Genomic DNA, 25,096 nt, shown 5'->3' with positions numbered 1-25,096 from the left:
GAGACCTGATTCTTTCAGGATCTGATGCTTTTGGACATGAACAAGCCTGGGATCCTGGTGCCTCCGGGCAGGGCATGAGAAGCAGGGTAATTCACTTAAGGGTTCATCCTTTTCTGTTTACTTCTGCACATTTCTTCATTACAATGTTCTTATAATGCTTTAGGGTTGGAAACATCCGGAATACAAATTAGTGCTTGTYATTTACAGGAATCAAATTTATTATACATTAATGCATGTTTCTGGTTAAAGTATCACACTTCTACTTGTGAATCTTGTCCATTATCAGAAGCTTGTTATTTTAACCATTTTTCTTACTCTCCCCCCCCCCCTTTTACACATATGAAATAGTGTTTAATGATTGGCTTCTGATGGAAGAGATCAGGCCATTTTGAGAGTCTCAGCCTGCAGGGCCTCCGTGCTGTGACTTAGCAATTTAGTTGCAAGTGATCCCCTGGGTTTTACCTCTTTTCTCATGGGTGAAGGTAGCAAAGGAGCCCAGAAAACCTCTTCTCCACTGCTTTTCCCCAGCTAACGTGAGAACAGAGTTCAGCGTCCCCCTTAGACTAGAAGTTCAAGGAGAAAAGGCAAAAAAAGAAAAAGAAGTCTATAATTCTGGAAGGATTTGAGGATTTCTCTGGAGAGCCGGAGAATTCGGCAAGTCATCCTCTGCCTTCCCATGCTCCCTTCACCTGTCACCGCGAAGATCGGTCAGCTGTAAAATGCTCCTCAAGGAACGAGGGCATCGCGAGGGGCAGGTCTCGTTACCGTGGGCTGGGCGCTAGCAGTCAGAAGGAGGTGTGCACCCAGATGATGTTTTTCCTGTGCGAACCCCCAGCTGTATGATGCTTCCAGTTACACAGGCGTGTACATGCGCACGCGGAGACCCCCGTGGCCGCGGCACGCTCTGGGCACAAGCACCGCGGACGTGGCAAAGCCCGGCGCCGCTCTGCCCGCGCTCCCGCAGCCGGGCGCGTACCGGCCTCCAAGCCTCATTTAACTGCGAGGAAAACCGTGTCCTTGAGATGTTGGTATACCACTGGGGTGCATGACGTTCAACAGCTTTTGAAGCGTGGTCGAAAGCGTTCTCTGAGAGCAAAGATACTTGCTTCCTGCCGAGCTCTTCCTCCCCGCGATGCTGTAGCTCAGGACAGCGGGCAATTAGCCAAATTGCCGGCAGGTTTCCCGTGCGTCCCGCTGGACCACGTTGCACGCGTGTGGGCTTCCTGCCGGGTGCGAGCTAGGCTGCTGTTGTCTCTTCGCAAGGATTATTAATGACTGGAAACATATCCACTCGCTGGAGTAAAAACTGGGTGACACCGGCCCGGCTTTAATGAGAGTCAGATCCTGGCTAGCCAAAACAGGCTGCCTGCAAGCAGAAAGTGCAGGGGGAAAAATAACCCATTATACCRAACAACCATTGTTGGGGGGGGGGAAAAAAAAGTCAGTTTAAAGGAAGCTCTTTTCCCAGGTTTTCAGGGATAGCTGATCTGGGCTTTATAAGCTTTTTTTTTTTTTTTACAGTAAATTCTGCTGACCAGATATGAAAAATAGATCAGATATTTTTTTCTATAAGCTTCATTTATACTCATCAGAGTGCTACAAGTAATAATACCAGGAAATAGATTTGCAGGCCAAAGTATGGTTTTTAACTTAAAGATGTTCATTTAATTTCAGCTCTTGTCTCCTAGATGTGCCTCCTCCTAATGCTCTAAATAGCTCCGCTGCCTCTTTGATGTTTACAGCCTTCAAATGCATAAAGACAGTTCTCTACAATTCCTCATTTTGCCAAGCAATACATACTTAGTGCTTTTCATCTCTCTCCATAAATCAATCCCTTTCCTGCAACAGGAGCTAGAATAGGATTTTTTTCCTTATTAGACTTGTACTGAGAATTTCTTTTCAGAAACAGATAAATGATACAAGTTTTTTTTTTTCCCCATGACAAAGCATCCTATCATACATTATTAGCAAACATTTCCACAATATAAAAGGAATAAAAATAGAAAGTGGGCCATAAAAAAGAATGTATAGCAGGATGGCATCTAATCTCACAGCATGGTACTAAAAGTAGAGCAGTTCCTTCTCATTTCTTTGCAAATCTTCGAGAAAAGATCCGGGAGTCCTAAGAAATGCCTAGCATCTTTTGCTGAGGAATTCTGTTAAATTCTGCACGATCTTTGACATCAAGCTAATGGATTTTTTCCTAATTCAGAAAGCCCACCTATTGCTTGCAATGTGTTTGAAGATGCTGTTCTTTTCTAGCCAGCCGTTGCTGCCCCTGCTTTGCTTCTCGGCGTGCCGCTGGAAATGCACATCTTCCCAGGCGAAACTTGAACTGCCAAACTGCCTGCCTGAGTTATAAACTCCTTTGGACCCCACTTCTCTCAAGAACAGATTTTTATTGTTGACTTTTAGTGGAAGCAGTCAAACATGAACTAGTCGGGGTCCTCTCCTGCTAGGCCAAGTTTCTGTGTATATAACGTGCCTCTAAGATTGCTTCTTCTGCTGGGCCCTTCACAGGGATCGCATCCCCTGATTTAGTCTTTTGGCTGTACTTTAGAGACTGCAGTGATAAGGACTGCCTAGGAAAAATACTCGCCCGCAGGTTTTCCCATATTTCTGAAAGCAATTTTGGTCGAAGTCCAGCAAACCCTGCAAAAATGGTTTTAAAATGAAATTACAAGCGAAAGATGAATACTCAAATGGACAACAATTTCAGCAGCGATTTTTTCAGGAGAAGCTTGGGACTTTTGAGATTACACTGCCCGGGGACAGAGGCACGCGCGGATCATGTGCAGAAGCACRTGCATCCACCAGCGTGCAGTGTGGCCTGATGTTCTTTGCTGCATTATTCTTTCAGCTACAGATAGCAAGAGTGAGGACAGGGAGGCCGCTCGATGTGTCTGCTTTCCCTTCTTGTGGTTCCCAGGGTGATTAGAGGCTGGGAATGTTCTCCTGGGTTCAAACAGCTGTAACAGCTGCCCGAGGGGGTTTGCTGTTGGGTCTCAAGGTCTGTCTGGAAGCAATAGAGGGCATGCATTGGGCCAGGCAGAGGCCAGTGGACAAGAAGGTCCAAAACGCAAGTATTTTGGACAATTATTAAATAAATGTGGCAAACAATAAGCTGTACAGCTGCAGCACGCATTCAGGGAGAGCACCCAGAGGGTAACTGCTATCATCTCAGGAAGGAACAGGCGCTCCAAAGGAAACCGATGTTTAAAACTTTTAGCAAAATGCCAAAGATCTGTTCCAGACCTGCTGCCAGCTAGCAGAGAGGAGGCAGAGGAAGGAGGCAGAAAACCCAACACAAAGAAGACATGGCTTTGTAACAGACAAACCAAAGCAGTGCCAGAAGTTATCATGCATACAGGGTTTGCAATGCACGTTTGCAGGRTTTGCAAACATGTATTTTAATTTCTCTTATTGTTCTTGCTGTCCTTAGCCCTGGGCGAGCACAGCCGTGTGTCAGGCAGCTTCCTCCTGATGGCTTCTTGTTGAGTAATATTGGCAGCACTGCAGATTTCTGTTCGCATTGTAACGTTATTGCTTCTACCTCGGGGCCTGCTGCTTCGCTATGAAGATTTATGCTTCAGCATTCTGAAGTTTGCATTTTGCTATGTTAAAACAGCTTTTGAAAATATTTGATTTGAGACGATGATTGCTAACTTCCAGGGCAGGATCTCTGTCAGCCAATCATCGTTTTGGATCAAGATATTTGTCACAGAAATGGCAGCAAAAGACCCCTTGCAGTGGACAAGAAACAGGACAGGGGCCTTCTAGGAGGGATGGTTTTACTTCTCGGTGACACTCGTCACAGCTGAGAAGTGCTGACACCTGAAGTTGTAAAAGACGTTTGTGAGTATCTGGAAATCATTCACCCATCTGATGCCCCAAGTCTACGGCAGCTTCTGTGAAACCTGGAGGATATTTCCCAGGGGCAACACTGGGCCACATTCTGCCTGGGTGTTCAATGTTCTTCTTTCTTCAGGGCTGGTCCTCCCTGATAGCTGTGTGCTGCTTGCTAGGAGGACAAGGCGAGTGTAGGGCTTGTGCAACTTGATATAGCTCCCGTGTTGGCTTTGGCCAGGAGGCCCAGTGAAAGCAAAGCACTGATTTAGTGCTGAACCTCCGCAGGGCGTTCCCACGAATTGTGGGGACAGTATCAAGCTGGCCTGCTTCCCTCCGAGGAAGGGTCAGGTTGGGCTGAGTGACGTAGTGGCAATGTCCATGTGTCCGTGTGCGTCCGGAGCTGCAGCGATTACAGACGTGCTTCTGAGGTGCTACCTGCCCTCCAGGGAGGCGAGGTGGCCTGTCTTTCTGGAGCTGTCACATGAATTGTCCCTGAAAACCCTTGTTTTAGCAGGATTGTTTGGGTTACTTGGTCTGTAGAGCAGGTTTTGCTCCTCAGACCAATGCCCTCTAGCAGTGGCGGAGGACCGGGGTGGGTGGAGGAGCGCGCAGCCGTAACCGCACCGCGCGCTCGCTGTCGACTGCCCCGTTCTGCAAAAGGGGGCTGCTCCAGCGCAGCGGCAGAGCTTTCGCTGTGACGTTTTCAAGCGAAAACAGAGAAAACAGGATGTGTGTGTATATGGGTGGGATCTGCCACGGCACAGATCGTAAGACTGAAAGTACTTTGGTACTTAACCTAGAGGGGAAATTTTGAAGTGTTAGCACCTTACAGTTCAAATATTGCTGACATTATAAATAATCTGTTCTTTTTGAATAGTTTTCTCTTATTCTTAAGCTATTACAAAAGCATCTTAAGCATCAGTAATTGCATGTGGTCCCTTTCAGCCAACTGAAACTTGAAAGGCAGACTTTGAGCTTTGAGTTTGAAATAATCCCAGGGAAAAAAAATATTGGTAGTGGTATCCTGACCTATTTTAACCGTTTCCCTGGTTAGCATGTTGGAATGTCACTGCCCCCCCGGGGAGGCTGAGGGCTGCTCGGTTCTGTACTGTTCGTCCAGAAAATGGAGATTTCTGTAACTGCTCTTGTTGCATGGGGAAGTTTGGCATGTCAAGAAAATGACAACTAGGAAGTCGTGGGTGGTGAGAAGGTTTCTGAAATTCAAGATGTGAGACAGTGAAGAGACCAGAGTGACCAGCTTGATTTAAATCACACAAAAACAAATGAAGGAGGCAACATTTTTGGTGCTTGGACGTTACTGGCATAGAGCAGTTATATACGTCAGTGGTGTGTGGCAGGTAAACGCATTAGTCTGTGCTGCGGTCACTAAATTCCTCACCCCGTACGCTTCTCGTTAGCGCTGCTCTTCCTCTGCTCATGACAGTCACTGCGGATGCAGTCTTAATACAAAGATCCCCTGACAACTTCCCAGATGTTTTGAATTCTGCATCTCCAGAAAGCTTCTCTCCCAGGACAGCTTTGGCCGCAGGTGGAACCGCTTGCCTGCAAGCCCTTAAGGAAAATGCAGCACGTGCCTGGCTGCCTAACAAGTCCCCCTTGCAGYGCCTGCCGGGGGACTGGATGTGTGTGAGCATATGGGCTGCCTTGTGCTCCGGAGACGAGTTTCGACTGTGCCCAGGGCAGTGTCTCCATCGCACCGGGCGCACAACGAACCTGGCACTGCAAAGCCTCCTGAGAGGCAAAATAGATCCCCCTCTGCCTGTCCGTTCACCACCTGCGTGGTCTCTTCCTTTGGAGTCTCCTCGCTGCTTTTATCTTTGGGAGAACGGGTGTGTGCACGTACACACACACACACACACACACACACACACGCATGTGCTTGAAAAGTCTGTACTAGCACAAGCTGGTTCTGTTTGCTGCGTATTCCATTTCTTAGGGCAACGTTTAGACTGCGAAGCCCCTGAACAATAGAATATCTCTTACTGAGTGTTTCCAATATGCTTAACCCTCTTGGGCTTTCATTTCCTGACTGGCTTTTAATGTAATGTAAAGAACAGGAATAATATCGTCCATTAGAACTTTATTAGGTAGCTCTTCCATTTAACAGAGAGCTGTTTCACTTACTCCCAGCCAAATGGGTTCCAGAGATTGAAAGCTAAACACAAAAATTCAGAATACGGGAAAGAAAAGAAAAGAGAGAGGAAAAAAAACCAAAAACCCTGCAATATCGAAATGATGAGGAAAAACGGAGATGCGGGTTCAGCGAACTGCCTGGGAAGCCTGACGCAGCTCAGCGCAGGGCCCTGCAGACTCCCGAATGTGGGAGTGGAACAGGCACCTGGGCAGCGTGCTTCATTTCTTGCAGGGGGAATATAGCAATGCGCGTCCCTCGTTTTTACATCCTGCTGGCTTCTACTGAAGTCTAAGTTATAATTATTGGGAGCATCAGACGTCTGATCACTTCCCCAGATGTTGCTAAGGCTACTGGTGGGTTGATTGACATCTGGTTACCACCAGAGAGCAGTCTGAGTGGCAGCATCTGACCTTCTCTTAGGAGCATCTGTATTGCTCCTCACCTTCCCTCTGGCTTTTGCTGTGACCTTTGAATACAAATCGATCCCCGATTAGTGTTTGTTAACAAGAAATACCTTAAAATTAGTATGCCAGAGACAAGTTTCTGAAAAGGTTAGATAAGCTTGGGGCAAGTTAGYGCAAGACCCTCTTCTCCACGATGGGGACACGTCGGTCTATGTGATCTATTTTCCATAAGTGTTTTCCAGTCCTATTACCTATTGTTCAAGGGCAAAACCAGCCAGACAGCTCTAGGACTGTGTGGCATCTGTGCCTTCTGAGCCRGGCTGAATAAAACCCTGACATAGTCTGGGAAATGGACTATAGCCTCTTATTTTTCTTGGCGCTCCGTGGTGTGCTGCTGGAACTAGTATTTTGCCAAGCAGAGATGGGTAATGCATCCAGCTGTACTGGACTGGCTTCAGTTTGTAAGTGGCAAGCAAGGTTTTTTATTTTCCCTTGAACAGATATTATCTTCACTACTTTATTTGCAAACTTCTGACTGTGCAAATTTATCAGAATACCCCTATATACATGAATATATATATACATACGATTTGGAGGCTGCAGGTCATGTAGTGAAATAAACTGAGTATGTGAGTATTTGCAGAGACCAAGCTGTGTAGGAAAGCCCGTAGAGAACATCCACTGATCATGAACTAGTTAAATAAAATCTTTGATCCATATCCTCAGAGGTATTCAGTGCGTCCTTGTTATTGAACAGTTGAAGAGGTGGCAAAATAAAGCTCTGTGGGTAAAATTAACTGTGTCATGGGTGATATAAAACTGCATCAGTACCTATAAAGTGCCCTAGCGATACAGGAGAATTTCTAAGTAATGAACAGAAACGCTCAGTTAGAGCTTTTTCCATATTTTATGTTAATCATTAGGGTAGAGCTGAAATTAGCTTTAATTGATATTAAGGGTTGAAAAAATGAATCCTCTGGGGAAGATAGACTCTCTTTAACCTTTAATGATGCAGTAAATAAAATATCCTGTCCACATTTGTGCAATGGTAAGCGTTTTCAAAATTCTGTATCTATATGGTACGGAATTCAATATGCCTAATTCTGTCCCTTTCAACAGATAGGGGTGATGTAAGTGCATAAATTCAGCTGCAGATTTTCCACATTTCCAAACTATCTGTCATATCCTGGTAATTCTCCAGACTGGCTTGATAATTTTAATAGGGACATTGAGACAGGAAGGAAGGATTGTTCGAACTAAACAAATTCTGTGTGTCAGCTCTTTTTTTTTTTTTTTTTTTTCTGCACTTTCTTTTAATTTGTGGGCATCCAATGCCAGTGTATCAATAGAGAAATTGTGTATCAACGGGGGAAAGGGAGGAAGGAGCAACACTGCCTCATTCCTCCTTGCAGGTGAAATRTGGCTGAAAATATTTCATTTTTCACTTTACAGGCAAGATGGAATTGCACAAGACTTCAATACTTTAAGGACACTAAGTTTGGTAATAGAGTCAGGCCATTCTTCTGTCTGTCAGGGCTTAGACCGATGATTGAAACACTTAATAAGTGACTTGGTGATACACACAAAATATTTTTCTTTCGCTGCTCGCAGGAAATCTGTTTTTCATGAAATCCACTTGCAATTAATTGAAAGAATTGCATCATTTAGGCAAGTTACTGTAATGCTGATGATCGCTCTGTTACAGTTAAYTGAGAAACAGAAAACAAATCTCCCCACTTATAGCCGTTCTTGTCTGTCATCAGAACTGAGATAATAACAGTTCTCATATTATGGGATATATATCTCTTTTGGAAAGTTCCCTGCAAGCCTTTCAGTAGAATGRGGTATAAATGTCTGCATACGTATAGAAATCTTCCTGAATGACTGGTCATGCTGATTTTAAATGATGATCTTAAAACGCTGGATATTCAGGTTTTGTTCTTGGTTTTTCCCCTTTTTTTGCTTGGAATTTGGGAGGGATTTAAAGAAGGAAGTGAAACAGAAGTGTCCCCAAAATTAACTTCTGTGGTTGTGCGGTGTCTGGAAGAGTATCCCTCTGGTACAGAAAACCCGGCTATCCTGGGGCAATGTCCCAGGCCTGGCAATAATGTACTAGAAAGATCAACAGTTAAGAAAGAAATCAGCAATGTCTGTATAAGGCAAGTATCTTTTATCAGTGAAAACATCTTGGTACTCAAAATGCGTGTGCACTGGGKTTTTTTAGCTTAGATAGTGGTATGCCCAGTTTAAAGAGGAAACATCCGAACCAGTGAAAATTAATGTGATGAATGCACAGCTACAAGGACTAATAGACTGCTGGCCAAATCATATACCTCTCCCTGGTCTGAGGGATTGCCCAAAGTGGTGATGCTTAGTGAAGCAGCGGAAAGTGCTGGGAATGATGGAGGCAGCCCATATAAGCAAAGTAATTTTATGCAGTTAAGACACAGAGGATCTAATTTTCTTCTAGAAGACTCATTACCATGATTTTGTTATACATATTATTTATGGGCTGTTATGATAGTCCTGGCAGGTCATAATTGGCTCATGCCAGAGAATTATTCACATTTTTCATATTTGGAAGAATGAAGGATCTGTACAGTTACACTAATGACTTCATTCCCAGAGATGCCATGCACCATATAGGAATCGCCTGTATTGGGTTATGGCTGGATTAACCCTATCTTGTCCTGAGCACCGAGCCTGGGAGTTTGGTTTTGCTCAGGAGATGCCAAAGTTGCTTTCCTCTGCTTGGAAGCAGCTGTTTGGCCTATARGCAACCTTTGCTAAAGATGTCTTGTTTGTGATGGGGTCCTCTTACTTGAATCTGGAGTCAGTTTTGCCTGGCACTATTTTTCTAAGGGAAAAATGCCTTTTTTTTTTTTGAGTTCTCTGTCCATGCAGGGGTACTGCACTTTCCCCGCCCGAGCTGATGCTGCAGCCACAAGACAGACCCAGTTCTTTCACTAACGGTTTTTAACCCTTTGCAAGAGATGAGCAATAGAGAGGGCCTTACTGGCAGCACTTCTAATAGCACCATGTTGTGTATCTAGCAGAACCCAAACAATATTTCACAGGCTGTGAATCACAAGGGAGCACTATAATTGTTTTATCTGCCTTCTGGGACAGCACAAGCTGCTAACTCTCTTGAATTAAGGCCCAGTGTATTTTATCGTATCCTCCTGAAAAAAGGATGGTTTGGGTGTAAGGATTCCCAGCGATCACAAATCTACCACGCAGYTGGCTGACCGCTCCCACAGTTAAGTACCAGCATCGTTAAAGATTGGACTTTAATTCTTAAGTAAACTCTCTTTATGTCAGACTGTAGGGCTTGGATCATGTAGTTTTGTTTGCTAGGCTAAAGAGACCTCCGTTATCACAAGTATGTGGCTCTGAGAGAAAATTATTGTCAAGGAGAAGAGGATGGGAAAACATGCCTTGGAGGGAAGGCTGCCGGGAGCTTACCARAAAACAGTTAAGGGGTAACTTGACCGTTCTTGTGGCTCCCCTCCAAACCTTTCCCCTGTTACTAGCATCCTTCTTGGTTTTTAGGCGTCGGGACGAGACGCGATATTCTGGTGTTACAGGGCGCGAGAAACTCGGAGCCAGTAGGACGTCTCGCCTGCCTCGATATTTCCCGTTTACGTGCTCAGGGCGTACGTCCTTGTGGCCGAAGCACCGCGCTAACGGCTGGCTGTGCCGAAAGCGGGGCGTCAGCCGTGGGCTGCTCGGAGGACCTTCCGTCCGCGCGGCGAGCTGCTCCTCGCCGACGGGTGCTCTGCCAGCCGAGAGCTGCGGAGGGCTGCCCAGCGCCGCGCTCGAGGCAACCTCCTCATCAGACTAAGAGGTGGCGGTTATATTGTTTGTAAAATGCTTTACCAGTACGAGGGCTTGATCGCGTTAAATGAAGGATCGGCTTCATTAAATTAAGTGGAAGGCGATGTACATAGATAATTTCAAGGGTTGAGGCTGAATACAGCTTTTAAATAGGAAGCGCTCAGCTGCTATACACAACGCAGAGCAGCTCTCAAACATTTTTAATGACAGTATTTGTACACACTTTAGTTTAATTAACACATGGCACGAGAGGTTTGGTAGCTAGGATATAGTCTCACACCAGTCGGCTCAATTATATAACACACAACCCGTGTTGAAGCGTTAAKAMACTGAGAAGAACCTCGCCCGTCCCTGCCCAGCTAGGTCTAGYGATTTGCATTTCCATCACACCTTGTTTCTCTTGGATGCGACAGTCTCTCCAGATGGAGAAGTCCCCCTAGAAGTGAGTGGATGATCAGTTCCTCAGTTGGATTTATTTCCTGTTTTCCGCAATCAAAATGAGGAAGGCTGCACATTGTCACTGCCCAGTGATCCGCATTACATTTCTGACAGCTATGTTTTCAGGTAAATATGTGGTAATTGCTTCCAGAATTAACTAGAGCTGCTCTTCCGTACGTGTATGCGAGAGCTTTCCTGTGATGTGGGAACCCTTGTTTGCACAGTATCCACCGGACTCCAGAGAACTGTCGCGAACTCCGCTGGGTTTTACGCTTCGGCAGGTGTAGTGTCAGTCCTAGGGACTAACTTCAGCAAAATAGGTTTCTCAGGTTTTAAGAATCCCTGTGAACTCAGCTTGAGAGGGATCTGCAACATTAGGGGGGGGGGGGGAAACATGTGAAGACAAACAAACGAAATAGGTAGAGATTAAAGAAAAGAAACCCAGCCTCGGTTTGGACAGGATTCGATCCGCAGTGATAAACTTTTGCTGACTTGAGACATTCTCTTAACCTTCTGTCAAAGCACATAGCCAATTAAATTTACTCCTAGCCTGGAGCTGCATTACAGAAAACTCACATAGGTGAGAAACGCCTATTTCTGGGAGCTGCTTAACTTCTGCGGAAATTGAAAGTCCTCGGCAATGTTCTGTCTGACTTGGACGCAATAAAAACCTGTCTTTTCTAGGTTTTGCTATTCTGTCATAGAAAAATTCCCCAATCCTTGTTCATTACAGTCTGCCAGCTGACCATACAACCTAGCTGTCAGAGCATAGGACGGGAGGTCTGGCAACCCGGACTCTTCCCCTGGTCCCACTGTCACCCACCTGCAACTCCCGCTTGGTGCTAGAGAGAGGCACCCGCCTTCTTTGAAAGTGCAAAGCAGTCTGGTTTTAGTACCTATGGTTAATAGTTATTACCATAACCATGTTATTACCAAGCCACCCAGCTTTTCTCATGTGAGTTTCAAAACATGGTGTGTGTTCCTCACCGGAGTCTCCTTGCAGGTCCGGAAAGTGAAATGTTGCAGCAGGATGGTGATGGCCGTTTTCAGAGTCAGGAGAGCAAACCTCATGCCAATGCAGTTCCTGGGACCCGCTCCGAAGGGCAGGAACGTATACGGATCTATGTTCTCCTTGTTTTCCTTACTGAACCTGATTAATGACATGTGTTAGGGGAAAAAGAATGAAGGAAGCAAGAAACCATAAAGCTTCATCTTTTTCTATATCTTTGCTTATTTAGAAAGCACTTCCTCTTGCTGGTGCCCCAGAGAAACCTGCTATTTTTTCACCAAGGTGTATCAGCATGGCCCATCAATCTAGTGCTGCGTCAGAGCCCTCACTCAGAACAGGGGGTGGGATCTCACTTCAGTGTCTGAGTTCAGTACTGTCCTTCCAGCACATCAGAAGTTGGGAGCAACATGAAAATTTAGGCAGCGCTATTTCCCCAAAAGACCATTATTTGCTTTCTGTTGTTCCTAGACCAGGACTCATCTTTGTTAGGAGCAGCCTGTGGTTTCAGTCTGGATGGGAACCTTGAGAGGTATATACCATTTATAAAAGCAATGAGCGACTTCACAGAGAACAAGCAGAGATCAGCTGAAGAAGATCAGCTCTGGTATTCGCCATAGCAAAGCCTGCATGAAGGAAACAGGCTCAGCTGTGAGGATTATTAACTACTACAAGTATTAATAGTTATAAAAAATTCTAACACTCTAGGCACACCTTGCCAGTAAGCTTGAAAATTTTATACAAGATGTTGTGAGGTGTCAATGTTAGTCTCCCAATAAGATTATATTTGAAATCCTGCTTTAAAGACAAAGCTCATCTTCTCAAAAAGACGCTCCCATGACCGTGCAACTTCTCAAACTGGCATTGTTTGTTTGGGGGAAAAAAAAAATTAGCCACCATTAGGAGTTTATTAATGAGAGGCTAATACTTAAGAATTAATTACTGTATCTGAGCAAGAGCAGCGTGACATTTCTTCCCTTTCATTATGTATGTTGTACCTTTCTGGTCTGAACTCTTCTGGCTCTGGCCAGTGCTCGGCRTTGCGGTGCAGGGTGAAGGGTGGGATCATAACAACAGTCCCTTTTGGAATGGTCACGCCGTTTATTTCTATGCTTTTCTTGCAGGCTCTTTCAAGTCGTCCTCCAAGAGGGAAGAGCCGCAGGGTTTCGTTCACCGCCATGTCAAGATATTCCATTTGCATCACTGCTTCATAGGTGGGTGGAGCCTGTCGAGCAACAGGAGAAGGGTGACCAGGTATGTTGGTGTGACAATTAGATTCCCCTAAAATGACTGCTGAAACCACCRTGTTCCCAGCCCCCTCTCGGCCATAGCCGTGTCTCAGACTTGCCGAAGAACAAAATGCAAGGTATGAAATAGTAAAATTGGTTTCATTTTCTGTCTCTGAGTGTCAGAAATGACTAGAAATCCATATCCATTTGTGCATGGATAACAAGTATGGCAAATGCATTTGTGCAGCGGGGTAGCCTGTGATGCTGATGGTACATCTATGCAGCATGAGGGATCATACACCCAGTGATGAGTATCTCTGAAAAGAGGCGAGAGTGGCTGAGCGGTGCATCTCCTCCCGGGACTGCAGTGGGTTTCCCCCTATTTCATGTTTCCTATTGCTGCCCTCTCATGAAGAAGTCAATGTACATTAAAAAACTTAAAACAAACCAAGGTAAGATGGGAGAGAGAGGCTGCTATAGACTCATGGCTGCAACAGAGTCATAGTATATTCTGTAACTGCAACTTCATGTAATACCCCTGAATTTAGTGTTTGGAGGTAAATTTTCAGCTACCAAAATAAAATCCCTACAGAGGTGAGTCTTCCTACTACATACCTCTGAGAGCTTTTGGAAGATCCCAGAGGAGGATATTTAGCTAAAGAGTTGTCATTGTCTTGACCGAACTAGAAAGAAGATACCCAGATGAGTGATGATCTACGCCTTCTTTCAAGGGTCCCTTACCTTGTTGGGCAAAACGGAGTCGATTTCCTCCAGCAGTTTTTGCTGTACGTCGGGGTGTGTGGCCAGTTCATAGGCCAGGTAGGAAAGCGTATTGCTGGTGGGCTCATACCCAGCAAAGATAAAAATAAATGCTTGTGACAGAACCTCCATGTCAGTCAAGGCTGTGAGGGAAGGGAACATGTGAAGTTAAGCTTAAATGGAATTAATGGTCTTGTCAAGAAACAGGGAGCAACGGGTGGGTTTCCAACCAGTTTGTGGTTATGCTGTTGTTGTTTCCTGATAACATAGATTCATAGCTATTTTGCCATCTGTGTGGGAAAAATCATCTGATTGCAGAAGCCAGATAATTTCCTGGGTATAAATGATTGAAACCACAGCCCTAAGGGCTGGCAAAGGACTTGGATGATTCACCGTATCCCAAGTGCTGGCAACATGGGACAGACTTTTGCCTGGAACTGGCTGGTTGTTTCTGCTCTTCCTGGAGATGGTGGTGAACCATTTAGCCTTTCTCTAGGAAACACAGTTACCCATATTCTCCTCAACCTCTGCTCCCATGATGCATTTTTGGAGGTTGTTACCTTTATATGTGTGATTCACTTCATTGCTGCCATGAGTTGAGTTCTGGCTTTCAATCATCATCTGCAGAAAATCTACTCTGCCCTGAAAAGGAAAGCAGGAGAGTTTCTTTTGGGACAAATGTCTTGAACCCCGGGTTCGAAGTTAGGTGACCCTGCTTGAACAGGGGGGTTGGACTAGATGATCTCCAGAGGTCCCTTCCAACCTCAACCATTCTGTGATTCTGTGAATAAATAGGTTTAATAGCCTGAACTCTGTATTTTAAACTGAGAGGGTCCCCAAAATGCATGTGACTTCCTTGTTGTAAAACCCAACACTTGCACTTTATTTTGGAAACTTATCTGTGCTTTTTATGAAGACATTGGCTAGGAGAGCGATATCTCATAAATGAATCTCACAAAAAGGAATCCAAATTAAGAGGGAGAATTTTGCCAGGAAGCACCTTCACTTTTTGAGAAATGAGATAGGCACAATCCTGCAAAAGGCAGTATTCTTGTTCCTGCGCTATTGTACTGCTCACTCTTTTTTTTTCCTCTCTTTTCCTCTGCCTAATCTTCTCCAAGGAAGATCARTGTCTTAGTCTGTTCATTTATTACAAGTTTTGCAAACCCAAGCTTAATCCAGTTCTGTTGAGCTTTTATCAGGATTTAGCTTCAGATCACGGATATACAAAGTCTATTGTGCTCCTCTGTATGACTGGTCAAGCGAGAGTTTATTCCTACAACATTAAAATCAAGTGTTTACGGTTAAGTAGCTTTGGGTTCTTGCTGAGTCATTGGGTGTTGGCTTCACCTTTGATATTGTCACCTTAACTGGTTTTCACTTGGGTTTATTGAAAGGAAGGTATTTTCTGCCCCAAGCAGGTTCATGCTAGCTTACCTTGTGGATCTCCTTTTCCCGATCCTTCTTAATTTTGGAGATTGACCTCATGAAGAAATCTACAGCATCGCTAGGGAAGAAGCTTATATTCATCTTGGCAAGAAGGGGATTGAGGAATGGACAAACAACTGAAAAATAAATCGAGAATGAAGTCACATACTGTAAACAAACTTCATCTCATAAGATAGCTGAGGCTGTTAGCAAGGAAGTAATAACATTCCCAAGAAATTATTTTCCTTTTTGATTCCTTTTTTCACCTAGGATGTGCTCTTTTTTMTCCTTGGGTTAGTTTGTCTTGACATAACCCTCTTCCAAGTTCCTGTGAACTGGACATATCTGAACTGGGTATCATTTTTATTTAAAAGAYGACCAAAGTATATGCCATCTCCTTATACTAAGGCAGTGTTTTCTAAGGACAGGTCATGTCTCCTGTGCATCGTACAGCACTACAACAGGAATGTGGCTCAGAACAGAAACACTTTAAGTTCTGAAATCCTTTCAGGCTGGGCCACTCACTGCTGTGTCATCCTCATACAGTTTCAAGCCCTGTTCAGAGCATTTCCTTCAATATAGAGGCTGGATCCTGAGCTTGCTTATAGATTCATAAAATCTACAGCACCAGAACTTCCTCTACACACAGATCACAATTTTCCCTGTATTTTAACAATCTATYGAATCTTGATTTAAGGTTGCAAGTGATTTAAGGTTGATCACCATCACTGCTAAACTATTCCACTACTAGGAAATTGCATCTAACTAGTGGCCCCACTCAGTGCTCTTGTTCAGGAAGCGCATTTCGGATAGCACTACTCTCCTTAAGCTTCAGGTTTGAACTTGTTTTTCAAGGACTGTTTTCTGGCTCTTCTTCGAATCTTGGCTAGTATGTTCACATGGTTCTTGCACTGTGGACACCAAAGGCTGAGAATGAGTTTTAGTAGCATTTTTTCCTACGCTGTATATGGAGGCAAGATCTCTTCTCTAATACCGCTTAATAGTCCTCCATTTAAAAAAAAAAAAAAAGGGGGGGAAGGAAAAAAATGTAGCTTACACGAACACTTTAACCGAAAGCACTGTACTTACAGCTCGTGTTTCATCCACTGTTTCAAGGTTGGGATTTCCCCTTCAGTGGATGTCACCTGAGCTCTTCTTTCCCAGGTGTGTTACCTTGCATCTAGCAGTAACACTAGATAATGTTAGTGGGTCATGATTATTTAACCAAATGATTTAGATCAGCCCACTAAGCTTCACCAGCATCATTTGATTATTGATAAAAATAGTAAGTAGCCAACTTCCAACCTTATCTCCTTCCCAGAGTTTTAGCATGAGGCTAACAGTGGGGAAATGAGAAGCCAACAGCTGGCAGGACTTCCATCCTAGATAGCAGTTACCTAGTAGCAGCTGATTGGCTAATGGATAGGATGCACCAGTGTCTGATACCCTTGCTAAAGGCACACCTTTATGGTACTCTGCAACACCTAAATGAAGTTTTCAATAAAAAAAGTCCTTTACATGTCAGAATGAAGAGCGGGTCAAAAAAGTCAAACTTGACGAGCTTCTTCATCTCTCTGACAAAGGGATCTTTGGGGTTGTTCATGGAATCAATGTTCACACCAAACGAAGTGCTAGTGACAACATCCATGCTGTAGCTTCCAAAGATCCTGGGAAAAGATAGAAAAGACCRGCTGTGGTTAAGTATTTGGAATACAGAAATAATGCCTATGTCCCATTAAAAAATGAATTCTCAGAAGGCCTTCTTTCCCAGTCTTGAAAAGGATGTTGGATATGTGGCAACAGGGAAGCATTTATAATGAGAGACATTTTTTAAAAGCTGTGGTTTCAAACTCCCACAGCCTGCAAGCAGAGAGTCTTTCTGGGGACATTAAACAGCATGTGGCTACCTGAGCAGGTTACTACAAGGACAGCATGTGGCTCTCAAGCATGTGAGCTTCTCCTCTGGGGGACGTGTGGTAACACACGCTGCTTTGAGGAACACACYCTGGAAGCAGTTTTGTTCGACCCAGCGTGGCCCTGTGACAGTACGAATGGTCCTTTAGGCCACCTCTCCTTATGGAGTTTTTGCTAGGGGAGAGTTTTGCTGGTGTGTGAATGCTAGTGTGCAGCTGCCCTTTCCATACCTCAACTATCGAAGTTAGGGTGAAACATGCAGGTTTTGTTCCAAATGGAGGGTGCAGATGAGGGTGATGGAGAACCTGGGCCATGCTACAGCCTTCCTCCCTCCGCCAAGCACAGGTRGTGGGGGCAAGTGATGGAAAAGTGTCCTGCAGGGTCTCATGTGGATTGGGAGTCTCATGTGTGCCAGGGCAGCCCAGCATGCTGCTGAGCACGAAGGCAGAGTGCAGAGATCCTGGGTATGCATGGGGAGACCTGGATTTTCCTGCAGGGATTCACAAAGCTGTGCTCAAGCACCGTTTCCCCCATCTAATTCCCCTTAGAAGGCTCTTCCGTGGGTCTCTGCCTCCAGGAGGTTTCACTAACATCCCAGCTTAAATTTTCCCTTTGAGATTTCCAACCAGGCTTTCAGTTAGCCCTKTTATTCATTTCAGAAGTCTGGTTTACCAAGAGAGCGATCGGTGTTGCCAGTAACGAATGAACCACAGCCCTGGCTAACAAGGTTTGCCACGTAGCCTGCTGCTCCTAGCAGTTACTTACTCCTTCATGTCTATAGACTTGTCCTTTTCTGCTTCCTTCTGAACRTTTTTCACCAAAACTTCCCCATAGTGCTTTATTATGGGAAACATCTGCAAAACAAATCAGAGCCAGTCACTTCAGTATGGTGCATTTTACTCCTTTAAGACAGGCTTACAAAAGACTGTAGACAGTTTCATGAATATTTACAAATAAGATCTTTCTGTTGAGCCTTTAATTTAAGCTTTTTTAAAGCTGTTTACATTAGGAGGCATAAATTAAACAGGCCAGCTTAGTCACCACRCTCTGACTAAAGAAATCAGACCCCTGTGACTATCTGAACCTGAAAACACTCTATCTACTGACTTTCTGATTTCGTTTGTACCGGGCCCGCTGCGTATTACCTCCTTTAGTTTCCCACTGGTGAAGGTTGGAGAGAGCACAGTACGAAGCCTTTTCCAGTGTTCATCTTCAGCTAGCGAGACGGCATCACTCAGCACCCCTGCCAGATCTACGCGCTGGAGGGAAAGAGGCAAGGTCACAATCCTGCAAAGATAGCGGGCTCCCTTGTGAGGGTGCGAATGCAGCATGMAATTCCCTTACAAACAGGCTCTTTTAAGGCATATATTCTACATCATCTTTTTCTGGCAGTAAAGCAGCTCGGAGGTACCGGTTCCCTACCCAGAAGAAGCAACCAAATGTGTCGGAGCTGCTGTGTGTATGCACACCCCCCCTGTCTAAGCAGAGCCCTCGCTCCGGGCTGGGAGCTGCAGGACAGCACATGCGCCGGTTTGGACKGCTATGGGTTCATGCACGCTCCCCTAGACGGACAAATTCATCCCTCATTTACTAGTGTGAGAGCAGAACTTGCCCAAAGTGCGGGCGAACAGCTTCCTCCGCCAGCCAGGGTATCGGATGCCCCCAGCTCTGGTACGGCAGGGGAACAGTGACATATAGTGGCCATTTACAGCAATCCCAACGGCGCAGTCACTCCGTCTCCTAAGGGAAAGCCTGCGACGTGCTCCGTGTGCTTGTTTCCTGCTGTACTTCGTGTTTTTGAGACTCTGATGCATTGCAAAGCTTCCGCACTTACCCTCCGGTTGGTAAAGATGGTGTAACACTCTTTGACCAGCACAGTTTTAATAATTTTGGGATCCRTGATAGCCAGCACAGGTTGCCTGCCGTCGTAAAGCCTGGTGGGGAGAGGAGAGGAGAGAGCTAGACAAAGCCGGACAGCTGAAGTGCAGGGCTTCGCTGACGTCTGGGAAGCAACATGGGCTAAAGAAATGCTTCTCCGTCGCTAGCCTTGCTGGTCAGCAAATGCCAAAATGTAGAAATTAGAGCTGGAAAAGGGCTCCCAGGCCACCCATCTGTTTTTGTAAATGACAAAGAGAGTGAAACACCTCCCAAATTCACTGGGAAATGAGCAGGGCTCAGTCCCTCGAAGGAGCAGATACTAAATGAAGCAAGTGTCTTCACTTTCTCCCTTGACTCTCTGTGTTTTTCCAGACACTTAAACACATTACAGTATTAGAAGGAAACTTGTTCGACCCCTTCTACTCTCTTGAATTGGGTGTCTGGAGACTTGGGCTGACAGCACTGAAATATCCTTGGAGATAAAAACTTTATTCTTGTTTTGGTCTCTTTTTAAGTGCCAGTTCTGAACGCTTTCCTCAAACAGATGTAGCCTAAGAGGATCTACACATTTTCCCCTTTCATATAAAGATCACTTTTCCAGCCTTGTAACTTAAAAAAAGAAAAATTTGCTATGGGGACCAATGGATGCATCACAGAAGATATGTAAGTTTGTAGCCCGAGTTATAACAGTGGTAATAACAGCCATAGGAAATGCCCAGGGTATGGTCGTGGTAGCTGCAGCACTTCGCACGGTCGCAGGTGAGGATCAGGGACACAAGGAAGGCRGCGGACCTTGGACCTGTTTCTTCTCTCGCTAGTGGGAGTTCACACGCATTCTTTCTGCTGTTTGTTAACCCAAAGAACTTGACTTTCCGGTTCCAAACTCTCCCTTAAGTAATTAATACTACGCTACTGATTTTGTTAGAAGCAGGTGAGGGCCTTTTGTATATGCTTTAAAACAGTTATAGTCATAGTATAGGGCAAATTAACTTCCATAGAGCCCTGCAATCAGAGCTTAATGTAGGCAGACCCCTGCACCCTGTCATCACCGCTGTACTYGCCGCGAGCTGGGTCCGTGAGAGCCCAGCAACATGTCTGCAGTTAGAGAAAGCGGATCTTTCCTAAAGCTTTTTTTTTTTCTCCTCTTTCAATGGATTCTGGTTTCACCTTAGGAAGAGATCATTGGTTCATACAAATACTCACCCCCAGACTTTCCCGTATTTCCGGAAGCATTCATTGTCAAACTCCAAGAAACCCTGTGGAAAGCAATTTAAAAAGGAAATCAAGAGGAAGCAGTGGAGAGGCCGATGCTGGAGATGTGGGTTGGGAGGAAAACCTTTAAACCAGTGTCTAGAGCTGTCAGGCAGCCGGAGCTGACTCCAAACTCCCAAGCAGYGTAAATATGTGTCATGCTTCCATGTAAGGAGGCTGTAGATGAACGGTTTGCTAGGACCCCAGTAAATGGCAGCTGTAAACCAGCCGCCCGCCAGCGTTCGCTTGGGGGGCTGCTGAACAGGGGGCTGGCTCGAGCCTTGGCAGAAGCCGCGAAGGAGGGGACGGGGGCTCCACTGCTGAGCCTTCATCCCGCACCAGCCCGAGCACAGCCTGTGCGTTAGAGCAGAGCTCGGCATTTGCAGATAACTTATCATTGCCACGTATCCGTTTAGCGACAGCTGTGTGAGCAAAGGCAGATATTCCTGGAGGCTTCGGTCACTTACTTTGCGATATTCCAGGCACGTCCCAAAGAAAGGCAGAGGCCTTGGCCCGGGAATACCTAACTTCTTGAACAAGCCAAATGGCCAGATCCCGTATCTGTAAGACAGGAGATGCAACTGAGTGCTACACCGCCGTGGCGCTGGGGCTGTGAGCTCCCCAAAACGTACCCCGAACTGCAGCAATGCCACTTCGGCTCAGAGGAGAGGAGGGTGGTCTGGGAGCTGGAAAAAAGTGGCCCAAAAGAATATTACGCAGTAAAATTGCTTAATAAACACGGCAAGCCTCACTGCTGCAATGCAAATCTTCAGAGAGCTGGCTTTAAGGTAAAAGCAATCGTTTCATAAAGGAATAGGTGCTCCACTGGAAAGAGGACCTTAGAGCCTTTAGCAAAATGCAGAAGAGGAGCTCATTGCCAGCCRGAGGAGAGGCAGTAAAGGAGGATGGAAGAATGAACACCAAGCTTACATATTTTTATTGCAGAGAAATCAAAGCAGTGCCAGAAGTGATGTCCCAAACAGGGCTTTTGTCAAGCTGCACTTTAATTCCATTTATTGTTCTCCCTCCCCTTAGCCCAGCGTTAGCACAGTGGTGCGTCAGGAAGTCTTGTCTTGGTGGTTTTCCCTTTAGATTTTATTGACAGCTTTGCAGATTTCTTTCCTCTGAAGCACCCTTTTTGGCAGCTGTAAAGTTATTACTTCTACCTCAGGGCCTTCTGCTTTGTGACAAGGGTCTGGGCTGCAGCCCTTTGAAGCTCGTCTTTGGCTGTGTTGAAAGAGCTCCTCAAAATATTTGGTTTTTATTAGTAGCTGCAGCTTCCCAGGTGAGTGTTTCATTGCAGCGGGGATGTAAAACTGCTGCGGTCTGACAAAGGGATGTTAACAGAGATCTTGCTTGGGCCATGCAACAGCCGTTGCTCAGTCAGCCCTTGTCTTGGTGAGTCTCTTCTGAAAGGCCAGAGGCTGGCTGAGATGTAGAGGAGCTTCCCTTGCAATTAGTAACGTTTACTCTTCTAAATCTGGGGGAAGCCCCATTTGAGACCAATCCCGCTGGCAAAGATTTGACTGGAGCACAAAACTGAACATCCTCACCCAAACAGAACAAGCGAAAACGAGGAAAGACGGAGGTACCATCACATGGTGTTTGCCAGTGAGGAACTGGTTCACAGAGCCCTTGCCAGTTTTTCTGAGTTTGCTCCAAGAGCTCGTGTCTCTGCAAAGCAATTCCCTCCCTGCGTAACTTCTGCCCCCTCCGACACCGAATGCGGCCGCTGGCCACGGAGCAGGCTGGGAAGTAAGGGAGCGCCTGCGCTCTTCCCGGCTCTGATGTTGCCTGAACCTCGCCCTGCCTCTGTTTTAACCTTTTCCCTCAAGGTTTATTTCACTGCTCCACGTCAAGTGTTTAGGGATGCTCATTTGTAATGTTTACAGGCAGCTGGAGCTGCAGAAGGACCAGGGAACACCAGGTTTGGCTGGTTACAGAGCCCAGAAGCGCCGTAGGAACAGAGAATAGGCTGAATTCTTTTGAAATATGGCCAGGACAACACAACCTAATGCTCTTACAACTAAAACGTGCCGTACTTCTGCAATCTGAGAAGGGCCATTCAGTGCAAAGCCAGAGAATAATCATTACGTCTTCTTACGATGGAAACGAGCCAGAAATGCCTGATATTCACTCATTTGTGAACCAGAATAGTGTTGTCCCAGACAGAAGCAAAAAGGTTTGAACAGCCTCCTGGTACAAGCGGGTGAGAATTTTCTGTTTTAGCTGAGACACTGGAGCACAAGCACCTGGGGTTTGTCCCTTGCARGAAACAGCAAGCGGCTGCGGGAGGCACAGGTGTGGTAACCAGCAAATYGGGCACAGCCAGAGATATTGAAATAGGAAGGTTTGGGTCAAACAAACAGAAGGTTTTGGAAAGAGCCTGCCCCAAACAAGTCTTTGAGTGGCATAAGCTACCTAAGCCCAAATCACAGGAAAAGGCTCAAAAAATAGGGCTGAAAGTTTCAGAAGGCAGAAAACTTACTGAATTGCAGAGGCTGGAGCATTGCCAGGGCAGATAAATGGATAGTCCTCACGTGTACCGCATTAATCATTATGGTTTATGGCTAGAAACATGCTGTCTCTGCCTAAGGGCTTGTCAACACTGCAGAGTTTCTGCCAGCCTAGCCCATTGGCAGGGCTGCCGGGGGCAATGCCGTGTCCCAGCAGAAGGGGTTTCGGGCAGCCCGGCTATGCTGCAGCTCTGAATAGCATCCGCTAAGCTGAGAAAAACACTCTTCATGGGCACGGCCACCTCTGCAGCAGCAAGGTATGTTTCCACCTGAGAGTGTTTTTTCTGAAAAGCCAGGAGTAGAGAGCTGGCCTCGCTGGGAGCTTCCTTTCTTCTGCCAGCAAGGGGGACTGGGAGGAAAAGCCTTGGTGTAATATTCCTGTAGGCATGCTGAGGTCTAACTCCTGCAAAGCATTCCTCCTGGACCCGGTTTCARTGCATGGAGCAGCCTTACCTGGGCACTACTAAAGGAGTCAGGAAGAGCAAGAACTGGTCTTATGAACGCTCTCTTTCTCTGCTGCCTTTCTGCCRCTCTCCACCTTTGCAGGTGATGTAGTAGTACCGTTTACTGTCTACTCTCCTCCCTAGGGCAACTTTTAGCCAGTCAGCTCAGCAAAGGCTTCCTTAGACTCTCCATTTCTGTGCAAAATCACGTAACAGACCTTGCTGAAGCCTACATCCTGTTGTTAATCAAATAATGGAGAAGGCCAAGCGTTCAGCATTACCTTAACGCTTAGAAGCAAGCTCATAACGGTACACAGGAATATTGCAAACCTCCATRCCTTGGAGGAAGCACTCCCATCCATACGGATCTTAGGTCACACGTTCATATGGATCTTCTGCCAGTGCCTTGTTACAGAGGCTGGAAATCACACCTACCTGTTTGCRCTTCAGCAAACTAGTCATGTTAAAATGAACACTGAGAAGAACGGGAAAATGGCAAGAGCAAAGAACCAGTAAAGGACATTTTACTCACAACGTCAGGAGAGCTAAGAAAATGAGCAAGAAGCCCCAGGTCTCAACCGAGAAGGACGGAAGGAGGTTCATCTCGGCTCTCCCCTTGCCCGCTCTGAGCTCTGGCACGCTGTGGCTCTCCCTCTGTCCAAGGGCAGAGAGAAATAGGAGCGTTTCACAATGTGCAATCTTTTATGTCTAGTCATATGATTTAGGGGCTGTCTTTCTGTCATGAAGGAGGAGGAGTGAAAGGCAAAGGTAACAAAAAGTATGCAAATCTGAAGAACATATTTCCTGTTGTCTGGCAGTAATGTCCAAGGCCCTTCAAATTATTTGATGTATAAATTGTCAGGAATTCCAGTTAGTTTCTCTGTTGTAATAGTCAGTAATAACTGACTTTTCACTGAGTAATGCTCCTGGGCTCCTACACCAAAAATAAATAAAACCAAGTTGCAGTGTAAAGGTAAATCCCAAAGCAGGTGTCAGAGTTGGTTTACAAAAGGGTAAGGGAAAGAAAAGCGAAAAGGTTATTGGTGTATTGTATGACAAGATCTTTTCTGGCAGCTGAATTGGCTTTGGCAGAGCTTAAGATTTAGTTTAAAATATCTTTGTTTCTGCATGCGTTGTGAAGAGAAAGGACTGTCAGCTTGCATCTGTGGTGGTCAGAAACAGTTTCTAACAAATGCATGACTTGCCCCAGTCACCCCAATAGGCTACAAAGAATTTGGAGATCCACCTTGCTTGCTGGCTTGTGGCTGGACATTTTATAAGAAAAATATTGTTCTACAACTGTGAGCAGACTTTGGCCATGGTGCCATCATTTCCAAAACAACAGCTCAGGATTCAGGGGGAAAAAAACATCTTTCTGCAGCACCTGGCAAGGGGCAAAATCAAAGGGAAAACAAGAGCTTTGTAATGGTTCCCTCCTGAGGATGGTGCAGCAGCRTAGTAGCATCCTAGAGACACGGACATGTGGTGAGAGAAGATTATGGTGGCAGAGAAAGCTTGGCCATTTTGGCGGTGTTTGATGTTAGTGGTCATAACATTAGGGCAGGAGGATATGTGATTTACATAGAGGCACACTACAACATCTTTAGGGCTTCATTCATAACTTTAAAACGAGCAATTCCCTACCTGCTAACAGAGCYGATATCCTCAAAAGGAAGTTTACTGAATGCACTGGGTGTTGTTATAAGTATTAGGAACACCACGTGCCTTTATCTCTACGGGTAGTGCTATGATTGATGAGTTGACTGATATGTGGATATCGATCCACATGGTGACACAAGACATAGTTTGAGAGCCATCATCTGACCTTATCTTGGGAACATCTGTACCCATTTCACCTTTGCCTGCCCTTTGCCCTGAACTTCAGACACAAACCAGTTGCAGATTAATTTGTAATAACTGCAGTCTGCTCCAATTTATGACATGAATAGACAAGTTAATGACATAGTTATGCAAGTTTGTTTTGGGTCC

General features: G+C 45.5%; 1 protein-coding gene across 1 annotated transcript; it reads right to left on the bottom strand.

Annotated features, from left to right (window-relative positions):
- Positions 1–10,647: 10,647 nt before the first annotated feature.
- Positions 10,648–23,750, bottom strand: LOC112974330 (cytochrome P450 3A24-like). Its single transcript, XM_026083177.1, has 13 exons — positions 23,640–23,750; positions 20,616–20,709; positions 20,101–20,153; positions 18,854–18,953; positions 18,165–18,278; positions 17,785–17,873; positions 16,624–16,772; positions 15,115–15,242; positions 14,238–14,319; positions 13,660–13,820; positions 12,688–12,914; positions 11,671–11,833; positions 10,648–11,049 (listed from the first exon to the last, which is right to left on the bottom strand). The coding sequence occupies exons 1-13, from the start codon at positions 23,708–23,710 to the stop codon at positions 10,951–10,953; spliced, it is 1,530 nt and encodes a 509-aa protein (XP_025938962.1). The 5' UTR covers positions 23,711–23,750; the 3' UTR covers positions 10,648–10,950.
- Between the last annotated feature and the right edge of the window lie 1,346 nt (positions 23,751–25,096).

Source organism: Apteryx rowi, unplaced genomic scaffold (genome assembly GCF_003343035.1).
Source record: "Apteryx rowi isolate R43461 unplaced genomic scaffold, aptRow1 scaffold_6, whole genome shotgun sequence".
In the NCBI taxonomy this organism is placed as follows: Eukaryota; Metazoa; Chordata; class Aves; order Apterygiformes; family Apterygidae; genus Apteryx; species Apteryx rowi.
Note: the sequence above shows the minus strand (reverse complement) of the source record. Positions and strands in the feature narration are given on the sequence as shown.